Below are 24,629 nucleotides of genomic sequence, written 5' to 3' on the forward strand. Positions count from 1 at the left end.
GACATCCTCAGTGCTTGGGAGCCTCCTGTGAAGCGCTTCTTTGATGTTTCCTCTGGTTTTATAGTGGTCTGTCCCTGCCGCTTCCGGTTGTCAGTTTCAGCTGTCCGCTGTAGTGGTTGGTATATTGGGTCCCGGTCGATGTGTTTGTTGATGGAGTTTGTGGATGAATGCCATGCCTCTAGGAATTCCCTGGCTGTTCTGTCTGGCTTGCCCTATGATAGTAATTTTGTCCCAGTCGAATTCATGTTGCTTGTCTGCATCAACTAGCCACGAAACGACACGACCAGCTATCCTTAGTAGCCACACACGCAGACAACAAGCAACATGAATTCGACTGGGACAACACTACTATCATAGGGCAAGCCAGACAGAGAACAGCCAGGGAATTCCTAGAGTCATGGCATTCATCCACAAACTCCATCAACAAACACATCGACCTGGACCCAATATACCAACCACTACAGCGGACAGCTGAAACTGACAACCGGAAGCGGCAGGGACAGACCACTATAAACACAGGAGGAAACATCAAAGAAGCGCTTCGCAGGTGGCTCCCAAGCACTGATGATGTCGCTTAGCCAGGGGACGAAACGTTTGCAACAAAAACTTCCAGCTCGGTGAACAGAACCACAACAAGAAAAAAACATGCATGACAATAAGGCAAAGTGAATTTACAAATTTACAAATGCAGAAGCTGAAATCTCTAAAAAGCAATATGTTCTGATATACATCTACTCTGTGCAAGAAGAGAGTGTCAACTGGCTGTCAAAAGACCAGCGTCCAGACATACAGATGAAACCTCTTTGTAGCTATGCTAATTCTTGCTGACCTCATGAATGCAGTTATGGACAATCTCATACCTAACAGTACAATGCGCTGTAACTAGAGAAAACATCCATTTTTGGTAAATATATTAAACTAAGTTTATCAAAAAAAGCTCAGTACCCTGTTCAGTTTACTCCCCCTACAATTTGATCGTTTTGATCTATGTCTTTCTTGGAAACACTCAGTGTTTTGCCCCCTTCTTTAACAGGTTCACCATTCTCTTGATGACTTCTCGTTTTTCCTCCTCATCACCCATCCTCTTCCTCTACTGTCCTATTGTCATGACAAGGCCAGACCACTCAAAACATTCTTAAGCAGGCAGCCCAGACCATAAATTTGCAATTTGTTTCGGTAAATGGACAGTGAAAATTACCTGGAATAAGTTAGCTAGGTTGACTACCAGGTTTCAAAACAGACAAAAATTTATTCACAAAATTACACATTGAGACACAAAGAACAGAATAAAGAACCCTGCAGAACTCAGTCTATCCAGACTATACTTAATTATGCTGTTCCGAATATACACAACAGTCCCAATAAGCAAATCCCTTAGAAATCAGTAAAAATGGAACAAATGCTTACAGGTTGAAGTTAGAAGGCAGAAAGAGAGAGAGAGAGGGAGCCTGTTTTCACACAGGGTAAAAACAATGACTGCAGATGCTGGAAACCAGATTCTGGATTAGTGGTGCTGGAAGAGGACAGCAGTTCAGGCAGCATCCAAGGAGCTTCGAAATCAACGTTTCGGGCAAAAGCCCTTTATCAGGAAGGGCTTTTGCCCGAAACGTCGATTTCGAAGCTCCTTGAATGCTGCCTGAACTGTTTACACACAGCTGAACTCCTGACTAGTTCTGGACTGAACTGCTCGGCTAGCGAGCTGGCCGCTCCCCTTTTATTATACAAGTTACTTTGAAAACATGACCACGTTGGACTGAAGTCTCATTTGTTTACATATAAACAAAAGGTCTCTCAATGCCCTTTTTCATCTCTGTATCAAACTAGCCACCTCGGAGCCAGGAGAGTTTAATGACTCCTCTGAAATAAATCAAGGACACAGTATCCTTGAGAAAAGGAACAGCTTTTAGAAGAAAGGGACTGGCTTTGTGACATTGTGTACCCCTTTTAACTTAATCTTTGACATTGCTTCACCTCACTGTAATCTCCCTTTTCACTCTTCTTTCCTGTTATCTTCTCTCTATCACTCTCTGCCTTTTCCCCAAAGCTGCTTTTTACTTCCTTCCATTCCATCTCTTTGTCTCCAATCTTATTGTACTTGTTCCTTATTATTCCCTTACACCGTTTTTTAACTTCTTTTTGTCCTTTTGTTTCCCTTTTGTGCCCTGTTTTTGATAGTATCTTTGCAAGTATTTTGAAAATATTTTTTGAGATGATCAAATGAGTATTTAGAGTTATTAAACTTGGGTTTTAATTTCACAAAACATTCGAACACAATTCATGTAAAAGCCCAAAAGATTCCAAAAAAGTCATATTAGACTCTTAGTTAGCTCTGTTTTCTCTCTTCTTAAATGAGTTTCTCAAGCATTTTCAATTTTATTATACAAATCATTTCTTCGTAAGTTTTAGTTGGAGTTTAAGTTGTTAAATGTACAATAAGTGGAAACATCTGATTTGATGAAGCAAATAGCCTTAGGGCAATTACAGTTAAAAATATTTATTTGAAGAGGTCAGTCTTAGAACAGAGGATTTGACCAATGGATGTCCAGTTTTGGATCTCTTGCTAGAGCCAGTGTGTTTATTGTTACTTCCGTAAATGAAGTTGAAGACAACTGTTTATACATGGGGCTTTCTTTGTGGCTCAACGAAACGAGACAGGGTAATTCACACTGATTGTGGAATCAAAGATTTATATCGAAAGTAAAATAAATTGTTTTTCTGGATATTTGCTGAGAAAGCAGATGGCTGCAATTTTACTTTGGCTTATACTGCATCACACAGGATTAAGAAGGAAAGATAAATAAAGAAGGAGATTGTACTGAGAGGTTTTAAGATAAATGGAAAAGTAAGGAAAAGAATTAAGTTAATAACGTTTTTGAAAGTTGTTTACTACTTTTTATGCAATTATCCAGTTGTGTTTGGGCCTTTGAGATTTTTTGGCACTGTAGGAACACTATGTATTTTTTATAAGGGTCCTGGCTTGATGACGTTGCACAGATTTCTGTAGCAGAAAGTGAGGACTGCAGATGGTGGAGATCAGAGTGGAGAGTAGAGTCCTGATGAAGGGCTTATGTCTGAAACGTCAATTGGCTTGCTCCTCAGATGATGCCTGACTCACTATGCTTTTCCAGCACCACACTCTTGACACAGATTTCTGTAACATACTCAATTCCTTAAAACAATACAAATAAGGCAATTGTTTTAAATTCTTGGGATTTCTGATAAGTTTTTTCTCTCTGTGAGTCAGTTGGCCACGTGGAGCAAATCATCCAGCAATCTGTGGCAATTCACATCCTAAGGTATATATCCTCTGGCCACAATTTACTGGGCCATTTGCACATTGTACGTATTTAGTTCTGTACCAATAATTGCTGCCAAGATAGACATCTTACTCAATAGTTTAAAGAAGTAGAAAATAAATCTCTGATGTCCTATTATATGAAATGTTTGATTTAAAAGTATAAATTAATGTTCATCAGGAAGTATCTATCTCATCTCTTAAAATTAATAACACAATGCCCTGATGGGTAGTAAGAAATTTAATAGCTTGAAGAATAGCACGATGGTTATTATAAAATGGCTCAGTAAAATCCTTCATTATAAACTACTGTCTCTCTTATTACTTAACCCTCAGGCCCATAAAGAGCTAAAACTGTGGTGTCAGTCAATATCTTTCATCTCTAGAGGTTGAAGATCAAGTGCATTGCAAAGGAAGCATAAAGATCTTTATGGGGGATGGCTATTAAGAAGAGGCCTAATTCCTGTTGAACAAATCCATAGTACAAAGTGAAGTACAGGGAGATTCAGTGTCTAGCTTGACACATTTCCCTTGATATTACTATTATTATCCGCTAATTTAAGAAGAAACTACACCTTTACAAAACATTGTCAGTAAATGCCAATCTGTGTTATGATTCTCAACACAGTTACTGAGTGAGAGTTATTCATGGGATCACGAGCAGAATTAGCTTGGCGATGTGTAATAAATGCTGGCCTTGCCAGTGTTACTTACATCCCATGAAAGAAGTTTTTTTAAAAAAAAAGTAGAGGATTTCCTTTGCCTGACAATGTTTAAAGAGTAGGATTAAGTTGACAATGAAAGTGAGTGTGCATTTTGTGTAAGTGTGGGCTTCAAAACTTTGTACTATTCTTAAAAGAAAGAAGCTTGTGTTTTTATATTACTTTTCATGGCTTCAAGGTAGCGTGAATGGTTTTAAAGACAGTAAAGTGCTCTAGAAATATAGGAAAATTACAAAAACTTTTTGTACAGCCGGGGAAATACGACGATGGTCAGAAAGTTTGTTTACCATTGTTGGTTGATGAGTAAATATTGACCAAGGCACTGGGAGAATACCTATACTCTTTGAAACTGTGCCATTGGATTTTCAAAATCCACCTGAGAAGCTAGACAAGGTTTTTGTTTAATCTTATCAACATCACATTGCCTTTAAAAATGTAGCATTGAATACGTATTACATTGAAATGTCAGCTTAGATTTTGTGTTCAGATCTCTGACAAGAGTTCACATCATTTAGGGGCAAAAGCACTGCTATGAGACCATAATACATAGAAGCAGAAGTAAGCATTCAGCCCACTGAGTCACTCACTGTTCAAATTTTCAGCTCCACTTTCCTCCTTTACCCCATAACTCATGATTCCCTTACTGATTACAAATCTGTCTATCTGAATATACTTAAGGACTGAGCCTTGACAGCCCTCTGCAAAAAATTCACAATGTTCTGATGGAGATGAGGAGGAATTTCATCTGTTTTACATGTGTAACCCCCCTAATTTTGAGGCCACAACAGCAAGATTTTTGAAAATTAGTGCAAACATCGCCAAAATTGCAGTCTTGTCTCTCAATGCTCTAATGCAACCTGTTACAGACTGATTTTAGTGATTGCCAGTTCTGGGACAATGAGAAGTGCTCCTACATTGCAGTTAGAAACTTATTTTTAAAATGTTGCACCCTGTTAAAATATTTTTAAACAATGATGTGATTAATTACATTTGTTGAACAACAGACGTGGCCCTGAAAACAATATATTGTAGAATACAGTTAAATTAATTATATAGAAATAATTTCAAATGTCTTTTCAACATATTTTATCTGCTAATCTTGCCATATATATGTCCCAATTTTTACTTTGGTGTTTGTATAAAACAAGTAATTGTAAGTTTTCTTTGTTCCTGTTTTGGGGCGGATGTCTGTGAAATTTGTTTCTTGTAATTTGCTCGTTACTGTACGCTTGCTAAGTTGAATTGACTTTCAACTTAAGTCGTAGAGGCATGTACAGCACAGAAAAAGACCTGTCGGTCCAATTCGTCTATGCTGACCAGATATCCTATATAAATCTAGTTCCATTTGTTAGTATTTGGGCCATATCAGTCTAAACCTTTCCTATTCATATACCCATCCAAATACCTTTTAAATGTTGTAATCGTACTAACCTCCACCACGACTTCTGGCAGGACACTACTTCTGGCAGCTCATTCCATACACTCACCACTTTTTGTGTGGAAAAGTTGTCCCTTGGGTCCCTTTTAAATCTTTCCCTCTCTCCTTAAACTTATACCCTTTAATTATGGACTCCCCCACCCCAGGGACAAAGACCCTGTCTATTTATCCTATACATGGCCCCCATGATTTATAGACCTATATAAGGTCACCCCCAGCCTCTGCTCCAGAGAAAATGGACCCAGCCTATTCAGTCTCTCCCTATAGCTTAAACCCTCCAATCCTGGCAACACCCTTGTGAGCTAGGGAAGGTAGATAAAGAGATTTTTTTAAATATTGAATTGAACTGTTTTAAATTAATTGATGCTATACGTATTATAGTAAAAGAAAACAGTTCAATGTTTAAAGTTGCAGCACATGTCAGTGTGGTTGCCTTTTTTTTAATTGGTTGTTCATTTTGGAGTAATGTTCATAGAAGTTACTTCAAACCACAAATACTAAATTAAGCAATTTATCCTGCAAATGTCATAGCAGTCATTGGATCTTGGAATTCATTAGCGCATTCTTTAACATTGGAAATCATTGTAGGCAAATTAACCTGACAAACCAAAGGTGTCTTGAGTATTTGTGGATAATCTATACATTTATATTATTATTCTCTGCTTTGAAATAAGTATTATTACTTTTTGAAAGCTAAATAAATCTTAAGTTTAATTCCTTTTTGTATGTGTCTGTATATATGCATATTGGTCTGTGTGTCATCTATATATGTAAAAACACAAATATATGCAATGAAAAGTCGGCTTAATTATTGCAAGAAAGGTGAAAGTCACTTTCAAAAGTCCACCTCTTTCAGTTAAAAAACAATGTCATTGTCTAATTTTATGCTTTGAGTAGGTTCATTAAATTGGATGGCTTTTTGCCATCATTGCCATTCCTTTTCCTTTCCCTCTTATCTATTTCCCTTCCTTTTTTACTGACAGTCATTTCCTATTTCCACTGCCATCCGCCTCTATTCATTGAACATTTTTCCTGCGTCTTTGCTATTTGACTCTATTTATCATCCCATTCAAATTTGATGCTTTTTGCACAGGTTTCTCCAAACCAAATCCAGGAATTAATACATTGGGCAAGTGCGAGTTCTCTCTCCATTATGTGCTCAGTGCTAACAGCTAGAATTGTTCCCATTGTTGTTTATAAACAGTATGCAAATCCCAGCCATTTGTGCTCGGAGTTTGTTAAAATGGTGATTGAGTCTGGAAACTACAAGCAGAAGAACTGGGAGGCAGGAATGGTGGTAATGTTGATTGCTACTCCTCGGTTAATAAAGATCACATTTTGCATTCTTAGATGCACGTGAGAGTGATGATGGGTAATCATTTAGTGTTTTCCTTTTAAGACCATAAGACATAAGAGTGGAAGTAAGGCCATTCGACCCATTGAGTCCAATCCGCCATTTAATCATGGCTGATGGGCATTTCAACTCCACTTACCCGCACTCTCCCCGTAGCCCTTAATTCCTTGCAGGATCAAGAATTTGTCAATCTCTGCCTTGAAGACATTTAATGTCTCAGCCTCCACTGCGCTCCATGGCAATGAATTCCACAGGCCCACTACTGTCTGGCTGAAGAAATGTCTCCTCATTTCCATTCTAAATTGACCCCCTCTAATTCTAAGGCTGTGCCCACAGGTCCTAGTCTCTCCACAACTTCCCAGCGTCCACCCTTTCGAAGCCATGCATTATCTTGTAAGTTTCTATTAGATCTGCCCTCAACCTTCTAAACTGTAATGAAAACAATCCCAGGATCCTCAGCCATTCATCGTATGTTAAGCCTACCATTTCAGGGGTCATCCAAGTGAATCTCCTCTGGACACACTCCAGTGCCAGTATGTCCTTCCTGAGGTTTGGGGCCCAAAATTGGACACAGCGTTCTAAATGGGGCCTAACACGAGCTTTATAAAGTCCCAGAAGCACATAGCTGCTTTTACATTCCAACCTTTTGAGATAAATGACAACATTTCATTCGCTGTCGTAATCACGGACTCCACCTTGGAAATTAACCTTCAGAGAATCCTGGATGAGCACTCCTGGATCCCTTTGTACTTTGGTTTTATAAATTTTCTCACCATTTATAACAAAGTCCATGCCTGTGACTGAGATCACTGTTTCTGCGTGGCATTTTCTGAGGTGCTGTCAGAAAGATATCGTAATGGCTTTTGCCCACAACAAGTGTAGTGCTGATGCATAACAGGTTCCCACCTCAGGCAACTGTCTGTGTGGAGTTTGTACATTCTCCCCGTGTCTGCGTGGGTTTCCTCCGGGTGCTCCGGTTTCCTCCGACAGTCCAAAATGTGCAGGTTAGGTGAATTGGCCATGCTAAAATTGCAAGTAGTGTTAGGTGAAGGGGTACATGTAGGGGAATGGCTCTGGGTGGGTTGCGCTTCGGCGGGTCGGTGTGGACTTGTTGGGCCGAAGGGCCTGTTTCCACACTGTAAGTAATCTAATCTAATCTAATCTAATCAAAGATGAACTTTGAAAGTCCACTTGCTGGCTGTGTTAGGCAGGGGGTTGAGCCCAGTCTGACTATAATTGTTTTCACAGGTATTGCATTGATCCTGATTTTTGAATTCAAGCTTCATTCACAATGTAACTCCAACATTGATCTTGCTACATACCACACTATTGTGAATGCACTCTTGAAATTAGTGTTGTTTCTATGATACTTATAAGTACCATTTTACAGAACATAGTTGAAGAGTAATGATCTTTATAGCTGAGTACCCTTTTCTGTAGTTACATTTTGTAAAGTTTCCTGTACAGTAGATTTTTACATGTATGAATTGTATTAAATACAAAATATTTATTTTAGATTAAAATGTGTGTGTAATTTTTAGATCTACAGTAAACATTTCATTCTATTGACCTTATAAACATGTACTGTAACAAGTATCTGAAATAACATTTTATTTTATTGTAATGAATGAGTTGCCTTATACTCATTTGAGTGCCTATACTCACTGGAGTATCAAACAATGATAGGTGATCTGACTAAAATGCATAAGATTCTGAGAGGGCTTAATGGGTTAGCCATTGAGAAAATGCTTTCCATTGTGGGAAATCTGGAACTAGATCATAATTTACCATTTAAAGGTGAAATTATGAAAATTCTTAACTTACAATGATTTTGGATCAACAAGAGAATTGAGTTATGGGGAGTAGGCAGGAAGTTGGAGTTAACATCACAGTCAGACCAGTGAAGCAGGCTTAAGAGATATTCCTGTTCCTACTTATGTTCCTAATACAACCTATATTAATCTAATTTGAATATATAGTCAATTAAAAAAAAACTTATTATTAGAAAACGGCAGAAAGCCTCAAATGCTCTCCAAGTCAAGCAGCATTTAAGGTCAGATAGAGAAACAATTTATTTCAGAATTTGAGCATGGACTGTATTTTGCTTTTGTTTTTAACAAGTTGGATCGTGAATACGTTACTGTCCAGAGAAATTTTATTAATGTACTGTTGTGCATGGAACACTCAATGAAGGCTTGAATGTTTAACTAACATTCAATCCTTCATTTATGAATTATAAGACCAGAGATAAAGGAGCAGTTAAGTCATTCAGGCCATCAAGTCTGCTCCACCATTTGATCATGGCTGATATGTTTCTTAACCTCATTCCCTAACCTTCTCATCTTTAATTCTTGATCCTTTTATTAATCATGAATCCATCCATCTCGGTCTTAAATACACTCAATGATGTGTCCTCCACAGCCTTCTGCAGCAATGAGTCCCACAGATTAACCATCAATTGGCTGAAGAACTTCTCTCTTTTCAGTTCTAAAAGGCTGCTCCTTCACTCTGAGGATGTGCCCTTGCGTCCTAGTCTTTCCACCCAGTGGAAAGAATATCTCCACAACCATTTCGTCAACACAAATGAGAGTCAGCATATCGTTAGCAGGAACAATAGATTTCTATGTTTAGAATGTGTTTACCATACAATTTCTGTTAGTATCTACATGGAAATATGAAAGTTAACCAGCTGACCAAGTGGGCCTTCAATCACTTAATTTTGTTTTCCTTGGCCAAGTAATATAGCCATGTTTATGGCAAATGATCCTGTTGTCATATCATCAATAAGTGATAACAGTTCATATTAAGACCAGAATTGAGCAGTATGTGAACTATTGTAGTATGATAAATGAACGATGTGGAAAGTTAAAAGTTTCCTTTGCATGCAACATAAATGTCTTACTATTGATTCGGTTATTGTACTCTGGAATGCGATTCGCAAATAGGACTGCTTGCCATTTCCTGTAAATGGAGAGAAAATATTTTATGTTCTGCAGACATGAAAAGGAAATTACACTTTTCAGAAATTTAACTTTATGCTATACTTTTGATCTTGTCCACAGACAGTCTTTTGATTGATTATCAGTTTACCTTCAGCCTCACGCAGGATGATGACCGCTATTATACAGCTATCAACTTTATGGCTACCCCAGAACAGGTTAGTTGTGTTTCCACTGATCGTGTTCATTTTCTTTCATGCAACATTGATTTTTTTTCAGTTTCTTTTCATTTCACTTTGTGGACTTCAATTTACATTGCATTGTACTGACTAATGGTAAATATATCATGAAACTTAAATAATTTTGTCCTAAGAATAGTAAGTATCCACATTACAGAACATTTACACTGCTTCTCTATATTTAAAATGTACCTGATTAGCCAATAAAATTAATGACTATGTATGCCTTAGTACTGTTGGTCTTTCCACAGTGATGGTGGCAGCTTGCATTCTATAAGACTTTTTTTTGGGATTTGCAGTGAGCATATCGGTCTTGATTATCATTGGTCTTTGGTTGTGAAACTACATTCTGGAAAACCAGCATAGCAATCTCTACCAGATAAATATTCGCAATTTATAATAAGATGGGATTTTTTTCCCCTCCCTGGAAGTGATCGAAAAAGTGAGAGGAAAAGACTGGATATTTTTCTGGTACCAAACCACCTGTTTATATCTGGAAAACAAATTATCAGAGAGATAAGTGCTGAGGTAGTGGCTAAGTTCTGGAGACCTTCCCGACCTTCTATTAATTAATACTGTTAAGTCATCAATTGATGTCTACTTATGAGTCTTCAGTCTGTCATTGGTCTGATTAACTTTGTTCCTGGCAGATGAGAAATGTGGCAGCTTTTCCAGCTGTAAAAATGGGGTGACCAGCCTGCTGGACTTTGTGCTGGGATAGAGGATGGTGGCAGTGGCAGTAGGCTGGGTGTGGGGGGAGGGGGCATATCTTGAAATGTCCAATTTTTGGGAGTATTTGAAGGCATGGACGGGGCAGCTGATGGCAACGAAAATCCACTCTCCTGTCCTGGCCTCCGGTCCTCTTTGACCTTCCTCTTGGCCTCCCCCTGAAATCTGCACACAGAGAATTTACCTTTATGCCTGTCCCAGTCTTTTGCATTTCTGTGTAACCAGAAATCTGGGACTTACGTGGTCACTACTACTCTGTTATTCAGTGGCTGCTGGCATCCAGGTGGCCAAAAGCTTCAGATTGGCAGAACATCAATGCCCTGGGACTTGATTAGCTGAGAAGTCCATTGGATCACCATTCAGTTAATAATTAGCATTTTGTCTGGCAGGCTTCTTTGCAGCTGGAGACAGAGAGTGTTTTGCTCTTAAAGATCTCATCCCAACTTGCAATCAAAAATGCTAGTCTTAATTAAAAAAAACTGCTTATACAATTTCTATGGTTTCATTGATTTATGGAAAACTAAATCCTAGCTTCCATATAAACTTTGTGGATAATGCAAGAGCAGATAATTGACATTCCATTATGTTGAACAATTTTCATTTGTTTTCCAGTGCAGTCAATGTTTTATTTATTCTGTATTATATGAGTGCTTCATCCCAGCTGGTTAATATGCTGCAAAGCTGGCAGTGCCTTTGTTATAATATTGACTTAAATGTCATCAGCAACTTTTCAAAATTTCAAAAGTCTTAAACTTGAAATAGATGGAAAATATATATTTTTAAAAGAGGATCACTTCTTTCTAGCAGTTTCCACCACTGGAAGATGGTTTCTGTTTTCACCTGAATTAAATGCACACGTTTTATAGGGAAGGGGCAGCATGTTTGGGAGCATGCAAGATTTTATCTTTTCTAAAAATGATCTTTGGTCTCATCTGGACATATTCAAAGGCAAGTAGCTAGTCCTCATGCAACTTTAAGGAGTTACCTTATTTGAATATTTATCAATTTCCTTTAAATCAAAGTTCTATTTCGAACCACTGAGATGAATCCACGTAGGGATGTGCTTCTTCATGAAAAGGAGCAGACTGGGAAACCTTTTATCAGTGAAACTGAAAAGATGCAGCCATGGTAAGATGAAATGGGGGACAGTTTCAGTAAGAGTGCCATGGAGTACATAAATAATGAGAGGCTCCATTGCATGATAGCTGCTGCCCGTTTTCTCATTAATAGACAATATTGAAATGAAGCTGCTTTTTTGTCTTGGCAACATTTTATACATCACTAAATCATTGCAGCCAAATTGAGAATGCCAACACATAAGCCAGAGTTCCTCTCTTAATGTGAAGCTGCTTTTAGAATAGTATGTGCTGCCTTTTAGTATTTTGTCTTCAAAAGGACATGATTGTATTTGACAGGATTTTTAGGATACTCAAGCTTTTGACTCTTGAAGTTATAAACGAATGTTGAAAAAAAATTGCATTCCTTAATTGAAAATGAAAGCGGGCAATGATGGTTGTGCTCTTCATAATGCAGTAAAAAGTAGAGACAACCCAGCATTTCTTGGTAGGTGTCAATTTACAGAACTGAAAGATGCAGGCAGCTTTGAAAAGCTGCAGTTGAGATTGGGGAAGAATATTTTGGGTAGATTTATATCAAAATCAGTTAATGCTGCATTGATGAAGTTGAAGATTAAAAGAAACTGATGAATATGTGCCTTGGAACAAAATTTAAAATGTTAACAAAGGGGTTGAGGGTCTAAAATATTTTCAGCAACACTGGCATTCTACCCCTGGGGGACTAGATAAGTAGCATTTGCAGAATTTAACTATTTTGACTTAATGACTGGAGATTGCAAGATTAAATTTGTATTACTGAGTTTCAGTGAGAATATCTTGGAAATCTTTCAGAATTTTATTCTTCATTCAATTTTAGGTGATTCCATTGCAATGTGTAGTATGTCTGTTTTCTTCTTTTCCTCAAATTAACGATGTTTGTTAGAGTTTATTTTGCAGGGAACCAAAAATAGCTGTCAGAGGAAGAAATGAAATTCAAAAACCATATAGATCTCCCACGACAATTGCCAGGGCCCTCACCCGTGTCCAATTAATTTCCTGCACTTCTGTATTCTGCCTTTTACCTCCCTCCCAAATTAGCAAAAGGATCTTCTTGTCCTCACATTCCACCCCAGCAACTGCTGTATTGAAAAGATGATCCTCCAGCATGTTCAATATGTCCAGTAGGATGGGATAGCTGAATATATGTTCCCCATGCCTCCTTTATCTGCATTGTGCAGGGACTGTTCCCTCTGTTACACCCAGTTAATCCTCCATTATTCCATTACTCCAAACATCTCTGCTCCCCCCACACCATCCCATTTAGCTTTTCCCTCATCACAGTCCAAAGCTCCAAATGTAGTAACTTTTGTGTACTTTGTTCAATCCAGTTTACTTTATTTGTTGCTTATAATACAGTCTTCTCCACTTTGGCATGACCCTTGAAATGCAGACTGGATTACCACTTGGTAGAAGGCTTGAATAAGAATGACCCCTAACTTCTAGTCATTTCAAAATGTTCTGTCCAAGACCTGCTGCAGTATTCCAGCAAACTCCAAAGCACGTTGTGGCTGTACAGGACATTGCTCAGGCTACTTTTAAAATAATGTATACAGTTCTGGTCTCCTTACTACAGGAAGAATGTTGTGAAACTTGAAAAGATTCAGAAAAAATTTACAAGAATGTTGCCAGTGTTGGAGGGTTTAAGCTATTGGGAGAGGCTGAATAGGCTGGGGCTATTTTCCCTGGAGCATTGGAGGGTGCAGGGTGACCTTATAGAGATATATAAAATCATGAGGAACATGGATAGGCTAAATAGACATGGTCTTTGTCCCAGGGTGGGGGGCTCCAAAACTAGAGGGCATAAGTTCAAGATGAGAGGGGAAAGATTGAAAAGGAATCTAAGGGGCAATTTTTTCACGCAGAAGGTGGTATGTGTATGGAATGAGCTGCCAGAGGAAGCGGTGGAGGCTAATACAATTGCAACATTTGAAAGGCATCTGGATGGTTATATGAATTAGAAGAGTTTAGAGGGAATTGGAACAAATGCTTGCAATTGGGAGTAGATTTATCTAGGATAGATACAGTCACAACTTTCCTCCCTTCCTAAAACTGCCATCCATCACATCCCTTGCTCTTGTAAATTCCTCAACGCCTACAACTGTCTCTCCAACTGATCCATTCGATCTGATAGGATTCACAAACAACGGTATTTATTGAAGATCTAATGCTCAGTAACACGAAAACACTCCTTAAATTCCCACATCTGACAAGAAGAGCATATCACTCTACTAAAGGCCATTTTTGCTGCTTTCAAACTACAGACCCAGAAAATAGCAGTGTCTTATTCCTCTACAAAGTTGCTCCAGGCTAACTTAACTTTGTGGGCGGCACGGTGGCACAGTGGTTAGCACTGCTGCCTCACAGCGCCAGAGACCCGGGTTCAATTCCCGTCTCAGGCGACTGTGTGGAGTTTGCACATTCTCCCCGTGTCTGCGTGGGTTTCCTCCGGGTGCTCCGGTTTCCTCCCACACTCCAAAAATGTGCAGATTAGGTGAATTGGCCACGCTAAATTGCCTGTAGTGTTAGGTGCAGGGATAACTGTAGGGGAATGGGTCTGGGTCGGTGCGCTTCGGCGGGTCGGTGTGGACTTGTTGGGCCGAAAGGCCTGTATCCACACTGTAAAGTAATCTAATCTAATCTTAATGATTATGGCTGATATTTTTAAGATTAATAAAGAGACATAGCTCAATAAAACATATAATCAAGAAGGAACCCACTCTACTCACTACTGCAGACTTATTGTAAGGGCACACTTAAAAATATTCACTTATCCATTTCTGTGCTGTGCCCTCTCCCAACAGTCACACAGATGGGTTCACTCCAGGAAAGGTAAGAGAGATAGGCAGGTAGCGCAGGAGTCTTCTGTGGCTATCCCCATTTCAAACAAGTATGCTGTTTTGGCAAATGTAGGGGTGATGGATTCTCAGGGGAAGTGTAGCAAGAATAGCCAAGTTTCTGGTATTGAGACTGGTTCTAATGCAATGAGGGGTACATTAGGTTCCAAGAGATCAATTGTGTTTGGGGACTCCCTAATCTGAGGCACAGATAGATATTTCTGTGGCCAGCAGCGAAACATCAGAATGGTGTGTTGCCTCCCTGGTGCCAAGATCAAGGATGTCTCAGCGAGGGTGCAGAATGTTCTCAAGGGGAGAACCTTCTCCCCTTGCTGAGATATTTGTATCATCGATAGTTACAGGTGAGGTGCTAACGTGGTGCCACTGTTTAAGAAGTGTGGTAAGGACAAGCCAGGGAACTATAGACCAGTGAACCTGATGTTGATGGTGGGCACATTGTTGGAAGGAATCCTGAGGGACAGGATGTACGTGTATTTGGAAAGGCAAGGACTGATTAAGGATGGTCAACATGGCTTTGAACGTGGGAAATCATGTTTCACAAACTTGGAGTCATAGAGTCAGAGAGATGTACAGCATGGAAACAGACCCTTCGGTCCAACCCGTCCATGCCGAACAAATAGCCCAACCCAATCTCGTCCCATCCGCCAGCACCTGGCCCATATCCCTCCAAACCCTTCCTGTTCATATACGCATCCAAATGCCTCTAAAATGTTGCAATTGTACCAGCCTCCACCACTTCCTCTGGCAGCTCATTTCATACATGTACCACCCTCTGTGTGAAAAGGTTGCCCTGTAGGTCTCTTTTATATCTTTCCCCTCTCACCCTAAACCTATGCCCTCTAGTTCTGGACTCCCCAACCCCAGGGAAAAGACTTTGCCTATTTACCCTATCCATGCCCCTCATAGTTTTGCAAACTTCTATAAGGTCATCCCTCAGCCTCTGACGCTCCAGGGAAAACAGCCCCAGCCTATTCAGCCTCTCCCTATAGCTCAAATGCTCCATCCTTGTAAATCTTTTCTGAACTCTTTCAAGTTTCACAACATCTTTCCGAATTGCACGCAATATTCCAACAGTGGCCTAACCAGTGTCCTGTACAGCCGCAACATGACCTCCCAACCCCTGTACTCATTACTCTGACCAATAAAGGAAAGCATACCAAACGTCGTCTTCACTATCCTATCTACCTGCGACTCCACTTTCAAGGTGCTATGAACCTGCACTCCAAGTTCTCTTTGTTCAGCAACACTCCCTAGGACCTTACCATTAAGTGTATACGTCCTGCTAAGATTTGCTTTTCCAAAGTGCAGCACCTCGCATTTATCTGAATTAAACTGCATCTGCCACTTCTCAGCCCATTGGCCCAATTTTGGTGTCATCTGCAAACTTACTAACTGTACCTCTTATGCTCACATCCAAATCATTTATGTAAATGACATAAAGTAGAGGACCCAGCACTGATCCTTGTGGCACTCCACTGGTCACAGGCCTCCAGTCTGAAAACAACCCTCCACCACCACCCTCTGTCTTCTACCTTTGAGCCAGTTCTGTATCCAAATGGCTAGTTCTCCCTGTATTCCATGAATCTAACCTTGCTAATCAGACTCCCATGTCGAACGCCTTACTGAAGTCCATATAGATCACATCTACCGCTCTGCCCTCATCAATCCTCTTTCTTACTTCCTCAAAAAACTCAAGCAAGTTTGTGAGACATGATTTCCCACGCACAAAGTCATGTTGACTATCCCTAATCAGTCCTTGCCTTTCCAAATATGTGTATAACCTGTCCCTCAGGATTCCCTCCAACAACTTGCCCACCACCGACTATAGTTCCCTGGCTTGTTCGTACCAACCTTCTTAAACAGTGGCACCATGTTAGCCAACCTCCAGTCTTCTGGCACCTCACGTGTGACTATCGATGATACAAATATCTCAGCAAGAGGCCCAGCAATCACTTCTCTAGCTTCCCACAGAGTTCTAGGATACATCTGATTAGGTACTCGGGATTTATCAACCTTTATGTGTTTCAAGACATCCAGTACTTCCTCCTCTGTAATCTGGGCATTTTGTAAGATGTCACCATCTATTTCCCTACAGTCTATATCTTCCATATCCTTTTCCACATTAAATACTGATGCAAAATACTCATTTAGCATCTCCCCCATTTTCTGAGGCTCCATACAAAGGCCGCATTGCTGATTTTTGAGGGACCCTATTGTCTCCCTAGTTACCCTTTTGTCCTTTATGTATTTGTAAAAACCCTTTGGATTCTCCTTAATTCTATTTGCCAAGCTATCTCATGTCCCCTTTTTGCCCTCCTCATTTCCCTCTTAAGTATACTCCTACTTCCTTTATACTATTCTAAGGATTCACTCGATCTATCCTGTCTATACCTTACATATACTTCCTCCTTTTTCTTAACCAAACCCTCAATTTCTTTAGACATGCAGCATTCACTCTACCAACCAGCCTTTCCTTTCACCCTAACAGGAATATACTTTCTCTAGATTCTCATTATCTAATTTCTGAAGGCTTCCCATTTTCCAACCGTCCCTTTACCTGCGAACATCTGCCTCCAATCAACTTTCAAAAGTTTTTGCCTAATACCATCAATATTGGCCTTTCTCCAATTTAGAACTTCAACTTTTAGATCTGGTCTGTTCTTTTCCATTCCGATTTTAAAACGAATAGAATTATGGTCGCTGGCCCCAAAGTGCTCCCCCACTGACACCTCAGTCACCTGCCCTGCCTTATTTCCCAAGAGTAGGTCAAGTTTTGCACCTTCTCTAGTAGGTACATCCACATACTGAATCAGAAAATTGTCTTGTACATACTTAAGAAATTCCTCTCCACCAAACCTTAAACACTATGGCAGTCCCAATCGACGTTTGGAAAGTTAAAATCCCCTACCATAACTTAATGGTAAGGTCCTAGGGAGTGTTGCTGTACAAAGAGACTTTGGAGTGCAGATTCATAATTCCTATGAAAGTAGAAGTGCAGGTAGATAAGATAGTGAAGAAGGCATTTGGTATGCTACCCTTTATTAGTCAGAGTATAGGAGTTGGGAGGTCATGTTGTGGCTGTACAGCACATTCGTTTTGGCCACTTCTAGAATATAGCATGCAATTCTGGTCTCCTTCCTATTGGAAAGACGTTGTGAACTTGAAATGGTTCAGAAAAGATTTACAAAGATGTTGCCAAGGTTGGAGGATTTGAGCTACAGGGAGAGGTTGAACAGGCTGGGGCTGTTTTCCCTGGAGCATCAGAGGCTGAGGGGTGACCTTATAGAAGTTTATCATGAGGGGCATGGATAGGATAAATAGTTAAAGTCACTCCCCTGGGTTGGGGGAGTTCAGAACTAGAGGGTATAGGTTTAGGGTGAGAGGTGAAATATATAAAAGAGACCTATGAGGCAACTTTTTCACGCAGAGGGTGGTGCGTCCATGGATTGAGAGACCAGAGGAAGTGGTGGAGGCTGGTACAGTTGCAACGTTTAAAAGGCATCTGGATGGGTATATGAATAGGAAGGATTTGGAGGGATATGGGCCTGGTGCTGGGTTGGGATATCTGATTGGCATGGACGAATTGGACTGAAGGGTCTGTTTCGTGGTGTACATCTCAATGATTCTATCTATGACTCTCTGATACCAGGCTGGACTGAAGGGTCTTTTTCTGTATTGTGTATCTCTGTGACTCTTTGAATATCACCTCATTTTCAGGATAGGCACCATATTGTGAAAGACTGAATACTGAGTTCAAAACTTCAGACCTTGACGACATCCAACATTTTGATTACACCTTATATTACTTCACCCTGAGTCAGTGCCTTATTTGCATGGGTTTTGTTTGAATTGTTTTCTGCTGATAGCATTTACCATTAACGTCTATTCTTTTATATAGCTCCTCAACTGTTGATTTGTAAAGATTTTACAAGTGAAAAGTGACTGTGGAAATGTATGATTTTTTTGGTTCTGCTGAAAATAGTATAAATCTCGAATGCCTGATGTTTTTGCTGTATTGAATATCCAAGTAACTGTATTTAGACCAATTCCAGGGGACAGTAATTCATTTTTTGTTGTTTTAACCATTTTTATGCTTTACAAACAATAAATTCTAGGACAGGACAAAATTGCTTCTAATACATAATATGCATGAGTTGAAGTGACATTTCAATACTATCAAGGTAATCTGGCTTAATGAACTGATGCAATTCAAAAATGCAAGTGAAGGGACATAAAATATTTTTCTTGTGGTTTAATTCTAATTACTTTAGGTTGAAAGTGTAGAAGGAGGTCCATTATGATATTAGTTCTAAAAGTTAATCTCTTAATTGCACTGTGTCGTTAACTCTGTCCATGTTTTTCCTAATTACTAATTTTAAGAGACCTGTTTGGCTGTTCAGACTGGAGCTGTAGCTATTTGTATTCAGTGTGGAAACATTTGAAAAGCTCAAGAAGCATAATACCTATATCCAAATAGATATCCTTGCTATAACATAGCCATTAGGGTATCCACAATGAACCACTTTTTAAATCAACCTTGGTTTCACTTGCCATGATTTTTATTATAGTTTCAAAATACTATTTTTGTTGACATCACACTGGATGATACATGTATTTAAAAGGTAAAGTTATCTTTGTCCTATCCATCCATATGGCTACCCTCTTTCAGTAGAGGCAGACAACTGGTGATAGTTGAACCTGAGGGTCACTACACCTCAGGCATGGGGAAGGATTGAGAATTAGAATTCTTCATAATAACCAATAAAATTGATCCTATGCTGTTGGCATCACTTTGCATTGCAAACCAGCTGTCCAGCCAACTGAACAAACAGACCTTCTCCCCCACCAAAGAAAGAGGTTTGCTCTAATTAGAGATGACTGCTGGTAGTTTAACACAAGGGTCACCATAGCTCAGGCAAGGGGCAAGGTTGAAATGGAGAGCTCTTCATAATGACTAGAGCTAGTGCAGGGATTGAACCCACATTGTTTGTGACATTCTGTATTATAAACCAGCCATCCAGCCAACTGAGATAACCAAGTAGGTATATTGTAAAATGTTTTTCAATTCTTACACTGGAAATGGGCATCACTCGCAAAATTGATTGCCTATCACCAGCTGACTCTGAAAAGATGGTGTTGACCAACGTTTTGAAAGAAGCATTCTGAAGAAGAATGATTAGACCCAGAACATTAACTCTGCTTTCTCTCCACAGATATTTCCAGTCCTGTTTTTCTAGCAATTTCTGTTTTTATTTCTGATTTCCAGCATCCACAGTTTTCTGTTTTTTTTTGTCATCATGGGATGATAGTTTAGTGATGTTATTGTTAAATCTTTAATCCAGAGACCCAGCTAATATTTTGGGCACCCGTATTCATATCCGGTCATGGCAGATGGTAGAATTTGAATTCACAAAACAAAAATCTGGAATTAAGCGTTTAATAATGACCATGAAACCATCATTAATTATTCAAACAATGGGACAAAAAAACAGCCCTGTTTACGTTGCAAATTCTTCCTTACTGACAGCTGGAGGCTAATTTCAGCACTGGAAGTGCTTTTGACGCACTAGTCAAGTAACAGTCTGCTACAGTAATACTCATGGAATCATACCTTAATGACACTGTCTCAGATACCATCACCATCCCTTGATATGTCCTGACTCACCAGCAGGACAGGGACAGCAGACGTGGCAGAGAGTGGTATGTCGTCCTGTGAGTCCTCAACATTGACTCCGGACACCATGAAGTCTCAAGGCATCATCTCAAATATGGGTGAGGAAACCTCCTGCTAATTATCATAAAATGTCAAATCCCTCCCTATCGGCATTTTTGGGTCCACCTAATGCACATGGATTACAGCATTTAAGAGTGCAACTGACTACCACCTTAAGGACAACTAAGGTCGGGCAATAAATGTTGGCCCAGCCAGTGATGCCCAAGTCCCACAAATTTAAAAAAAAGCATTGCTACAGTCTACATGGTGAAGATGCTCCCATAGTGCTAATGTGTAGACCTATCATGGATTCAATTGATTTGGTTCAAGGTTGAATTTGGTCACAGTGGGGATATTAGATTCTGGTCAGAGTGAATCACCTATGTGGCGATTCTAGCTTTGGATGATTGTGGCCACTTCTTTGCACTCAATCTGTTCACATTGAGTGCAGCAATGTTGGTAGGTAGCTGCTTTCTCCAAATAGCTGATTAATTTAAGATTGGATGTGCCAGTACTGCAGAACATTATTATAATCTACTGGTTGTTAGATCATTTAGCTTTGTCTACGTTGTTCTGCTTCTGTTGTTTTAGAATAGCTTTATCCTGTGTTGTAATTTCATCAAGTTTGTATAATTTTTAAGTGTACCTGCTGCTTTTTCTGGCATGCTATTCAGTGCTTTATTTGGGTTGGCCCTCTGTTTTGAACAAATATGCTGGCACATTAGGTTATAGATAGTGAGGAATGTAATTCTGCAGCTAATGTTCGACAATGCCTTATTGGTGCCCAGGTTTAGGCTCCTGGATTTATTTTGTTTAATCCCATTTACCAAAATGGCAGGTCTTTATAACAGTACAGGAGGACTACCTAGTGGTGAATCCTATCAATGCTGTCATAGAGAGAAGATATGTGATGGATAAATAGGGAGCATGGTTTCAAGTCATTTGTACCCTCTCTCATTTGTTTTTTTCACAACCTGACACAGCCAGTTTGGCAGGCATGTCCTTTAGGACTTGGCTAGCATGGTGTTCGAATTACAGTGGTTTACTGGGTGAATGCAGGCCCTTTGCCCAAATTGTCCATGCAACCAGTTTTCAAAACTAATCAAGTCCCATTTGCCTTGGTCCATATCCCTTTATACCCATCCCATCCATGTATTTGTCCAAATGTTTCTTAAATGACAAATTTTATTTGCCTCCACCACTACCTGTGGCAGCCCATTCCAGACTCTGTGCAAAGAAATTGCCCCTCTGGACCCTTCTTATATCTCTCCCCTCTCACTTTAAACCCACTCCCTCTAGTTTTAGACTCACCTCCCATGGGGAAAAGCTGTGGCTAGCTATCTTATCTATACCTCTCATGATTTTATAGACCTCTATAACGTAACTCCTCAGCCTTCTCCATGCCAGGGAAAAGGTGCCAGCTTATCCAGCCTCTCCTTATAAATGAAATCTTCCTGTCCATTTAGCATCTGAGTTTTTTTTCTGCACTCATTAAGTTTAATTATGTCCTTTCTATAATATGACAACCACAACTATATGCCGTACTTTAAATGTGGACTTACCGACGTCTTGTACAGCTGCAACAAGATGTCCTACTCCTATACTCAGTACTCTGACTGATGAAAGCGAGCATGTTCTTCACTACCCTGTCAACCTACTCCAATTTTAAGGAGCTATGAACGTGTACCCACTAGGTCTCTGTTCTGTAATACTCACCAGGGCACTACTATTAATTTGTTTAGGTCCTGCACTGGCTTCACCTACCAAAATGCAGCACATGGTATTTATCTAAATTGAACCCCATCTGCTATTCCTCAGCCCACTGGCCCACTTGATCAACATCTCGCTGTATTCCCAGATAACCTCCTTCACTGTCCACTATACCCCCAATCTTGGTGTCATCTGCAAATGTACTAAATGTACCTCCTAAATTCGCATCCAAATCTTTTGTATAAATGATGAACAACAGTGGATCATGCACCAATCCCTGTTGCACACTACTGGTCACAACATCCAATTTGCAAAATGACCGTTCACCACCACCCTCTGTCTTCTACCTTCAAGCCAATTTTCAATCCAGTTGACTAGCTCTCCCTAGATCTTGTGAGACTTAACTTTACTCAACAACCCACAATGCAGTAACTTATCAAATACCTTGTTAAAGTCCATGTATACAATGTCTACTCCACTGCCCTCATCTATTTTCTTGGCCGCCCCTTCAAAAAACTCAATCAAGTTTGAGAGACATGATTTCTCACACATAGTCATGCTGACTATCCCAAATGAATCCTTGCCTCTTCAAATGAACAAAGAACAAAGAAAATTAACAGCCCAGGAACAGGCCCTTCGGCCCTCCAAGCCTGAGCCGATCCAAATGTACTGTCTAAACCTGTCAGTCAATTCCTAAACATTTGTATCCCTCTGCTCCCCACCTACCCATGCATCTGACCAGACGCATCTTAAATGAATCTACCGTACCTACCTCTACCACCTCTGCTGGCAACATATTCCAAACGCCCACCACCTTCTGTGTGAAGTACTTGCCACGTGTATCCCCCTTAAACTTTCCACCTCTCACTTTGAAAGCATGACCTCTCGTTATTGAATCCTTCACCCTTGGAAAAAGCTTGTCTCTATCCACCCTGTCTATACCCTTTATGATTTTGTAAACCTCAATCAGGTCCCCCCTCAATCTCCTTTTTTCTAGTGAAAATAAACTTAACCTACCCAATCTCTCTTCATAGCTAGCACCTTCCATACCAGGCAACATCCTCGTAAACCTTCTCTGCACCCTCTCCAATGCGTCCACATCCTTTTAGTAATGTGGCGACCAGAACTCTACACAGTATTCTAAATGCGGCCGAACCAATGTTTTGTACAATTTTAACATGACTTGCCAGCTCTTATACTCAATACCCTGTCCAATGAAGGCAAGCATACTATATGCCTTCTTGACCACTCTATCCACCTATGCAGCAACCTTCAGGGTACAATGGACCTACATTCCCAGATCTCTCTGCCCATCAACTTTTCCCAAGGCTCTTCCATTCATTGTATAATTCGCTCTAAAATTAAACTTGTCTAAATGCATCACCTCACATTTGTCTGGATTGAAAGCCATCTGCCACTTTTTCGCTCAATTCTCCAGTCTATCTATATCCTCCTGTATTCTCTGACAGTCCCTTATACTTTCTGCTACTCCACCAATCTTTGTATCATCTGCAAACTTGCTAATCATACCAACAGTACCCTCTTCTAGATCATTTATGTATATTACAAACAACAGTGGCTCCAATACTGATCCCTGTGGAACACCACTGATCATCTTCCTCCATTTCGAGAAACTCCCTTCAACTACTACTCTCTGTCTCCTGTTGCTCAACCAGCAACTACTACTCTCTGTCTCCTGTTGCTCAACCAGTCCTTTATCCACCTAGCTAGAACATCCTGCACACCATGTGACTTCACTTTCTCCATTAGTCTACAATGGGGAACTTTATCAAAGCCTTACTAAAGTCCATGTATATGACATCAACAGCCCTTCCTTCATCTAACAACTTGGTCACTTCCTCGAAGAACTCTATTAAGTTGGTAAGGCACGATTTCCCGCACGAAACCATGTTGCCTATCACTGATAAGCTCATTCTTTTCTAAATATAAATAGATACTATCTCTCAGTACCCTCTCCAGCAACTTTCCCACCACCAAAGTCAGGCTCACTGGTTTGTAGTTACCTGGAATATCCCTACTATCCTTCTTGTACAGGGGAACGACATAAGCAACCTTCTAGTTCTCAGGCACGTCACCTGTATTTAAAGATGCCTCAAACATATCTGTCAGGGCTGCAGCTATTTCCTCTCTCGCCTCCCTCAGCAACCTGGGATAGATCCCATCTGGTCCTGGGGATTTGTCCACCTTAATAACCTCTAGCCTACCCAACACATATTCTCTACTTATGCCAACGTGATCCAGACTAATCAAACTTCTATCTCTAATCTCAAGATTCATCATGTTCCTCTCCTCAGTGAGCACTGATGCAAAGTAATCATTCAGATTCTCACCCATTCTCTCAGGTTCAGCACACAGCCTTTCTTCATTATCTTATAGTGAACCAATTCTTTCTCTAGTTACCCGCTTGCTTCTTATATAAGAATAAAATGCTTTGGGATTTTCCTTAATTCTGCTTGCTAAAGCTTTTTCATGACCCCTTTTAGCCTGCTTGATTCATTG

The 24,629-nt window shown here is 40.0% G+C and overlaps 1 protein-coding gene across 2 annotated transcripts in view; it reads left to right on the forward strand.

The window, feature by feature from the left end:
- Positions 1 to 24,629, forward strand: part of atrnl1b (attractin-like 1b) — a 944,158-nt gene that overhangs the window by 390,908 nt on the left and 528,621 nt on the right. For both annotated transcript variants that reach the window (XM_043712811.1, XM_043712812.1), the window contains exon 22: positions 9,872 to 9,966. In XM_043712811.1, the coding sequence (XP_043568746.1) occupies positions 9,872 to 9,966 (95 nt within the window). The remainder of the gene's footprint in view (positions 1 to 9,871; positions 9,967 to 24,629) is intronic.

Source organism: Chiloscyllium plagiosum, chromosome 22 (assembly GCF_004010195.1).
Source record: "Chiloscyllium plagiosum isolate BGI_BamShark_2017 chromosome 22, ASM401019v2, whole genome shotgun sequence".
NCBI lineage: Eukaryota > Metazoa > Chordata > Chondrichthyes > Orectolobiformes > Hemiscylliidae > Chiloscyllium > Chiloscyllium plagiosum.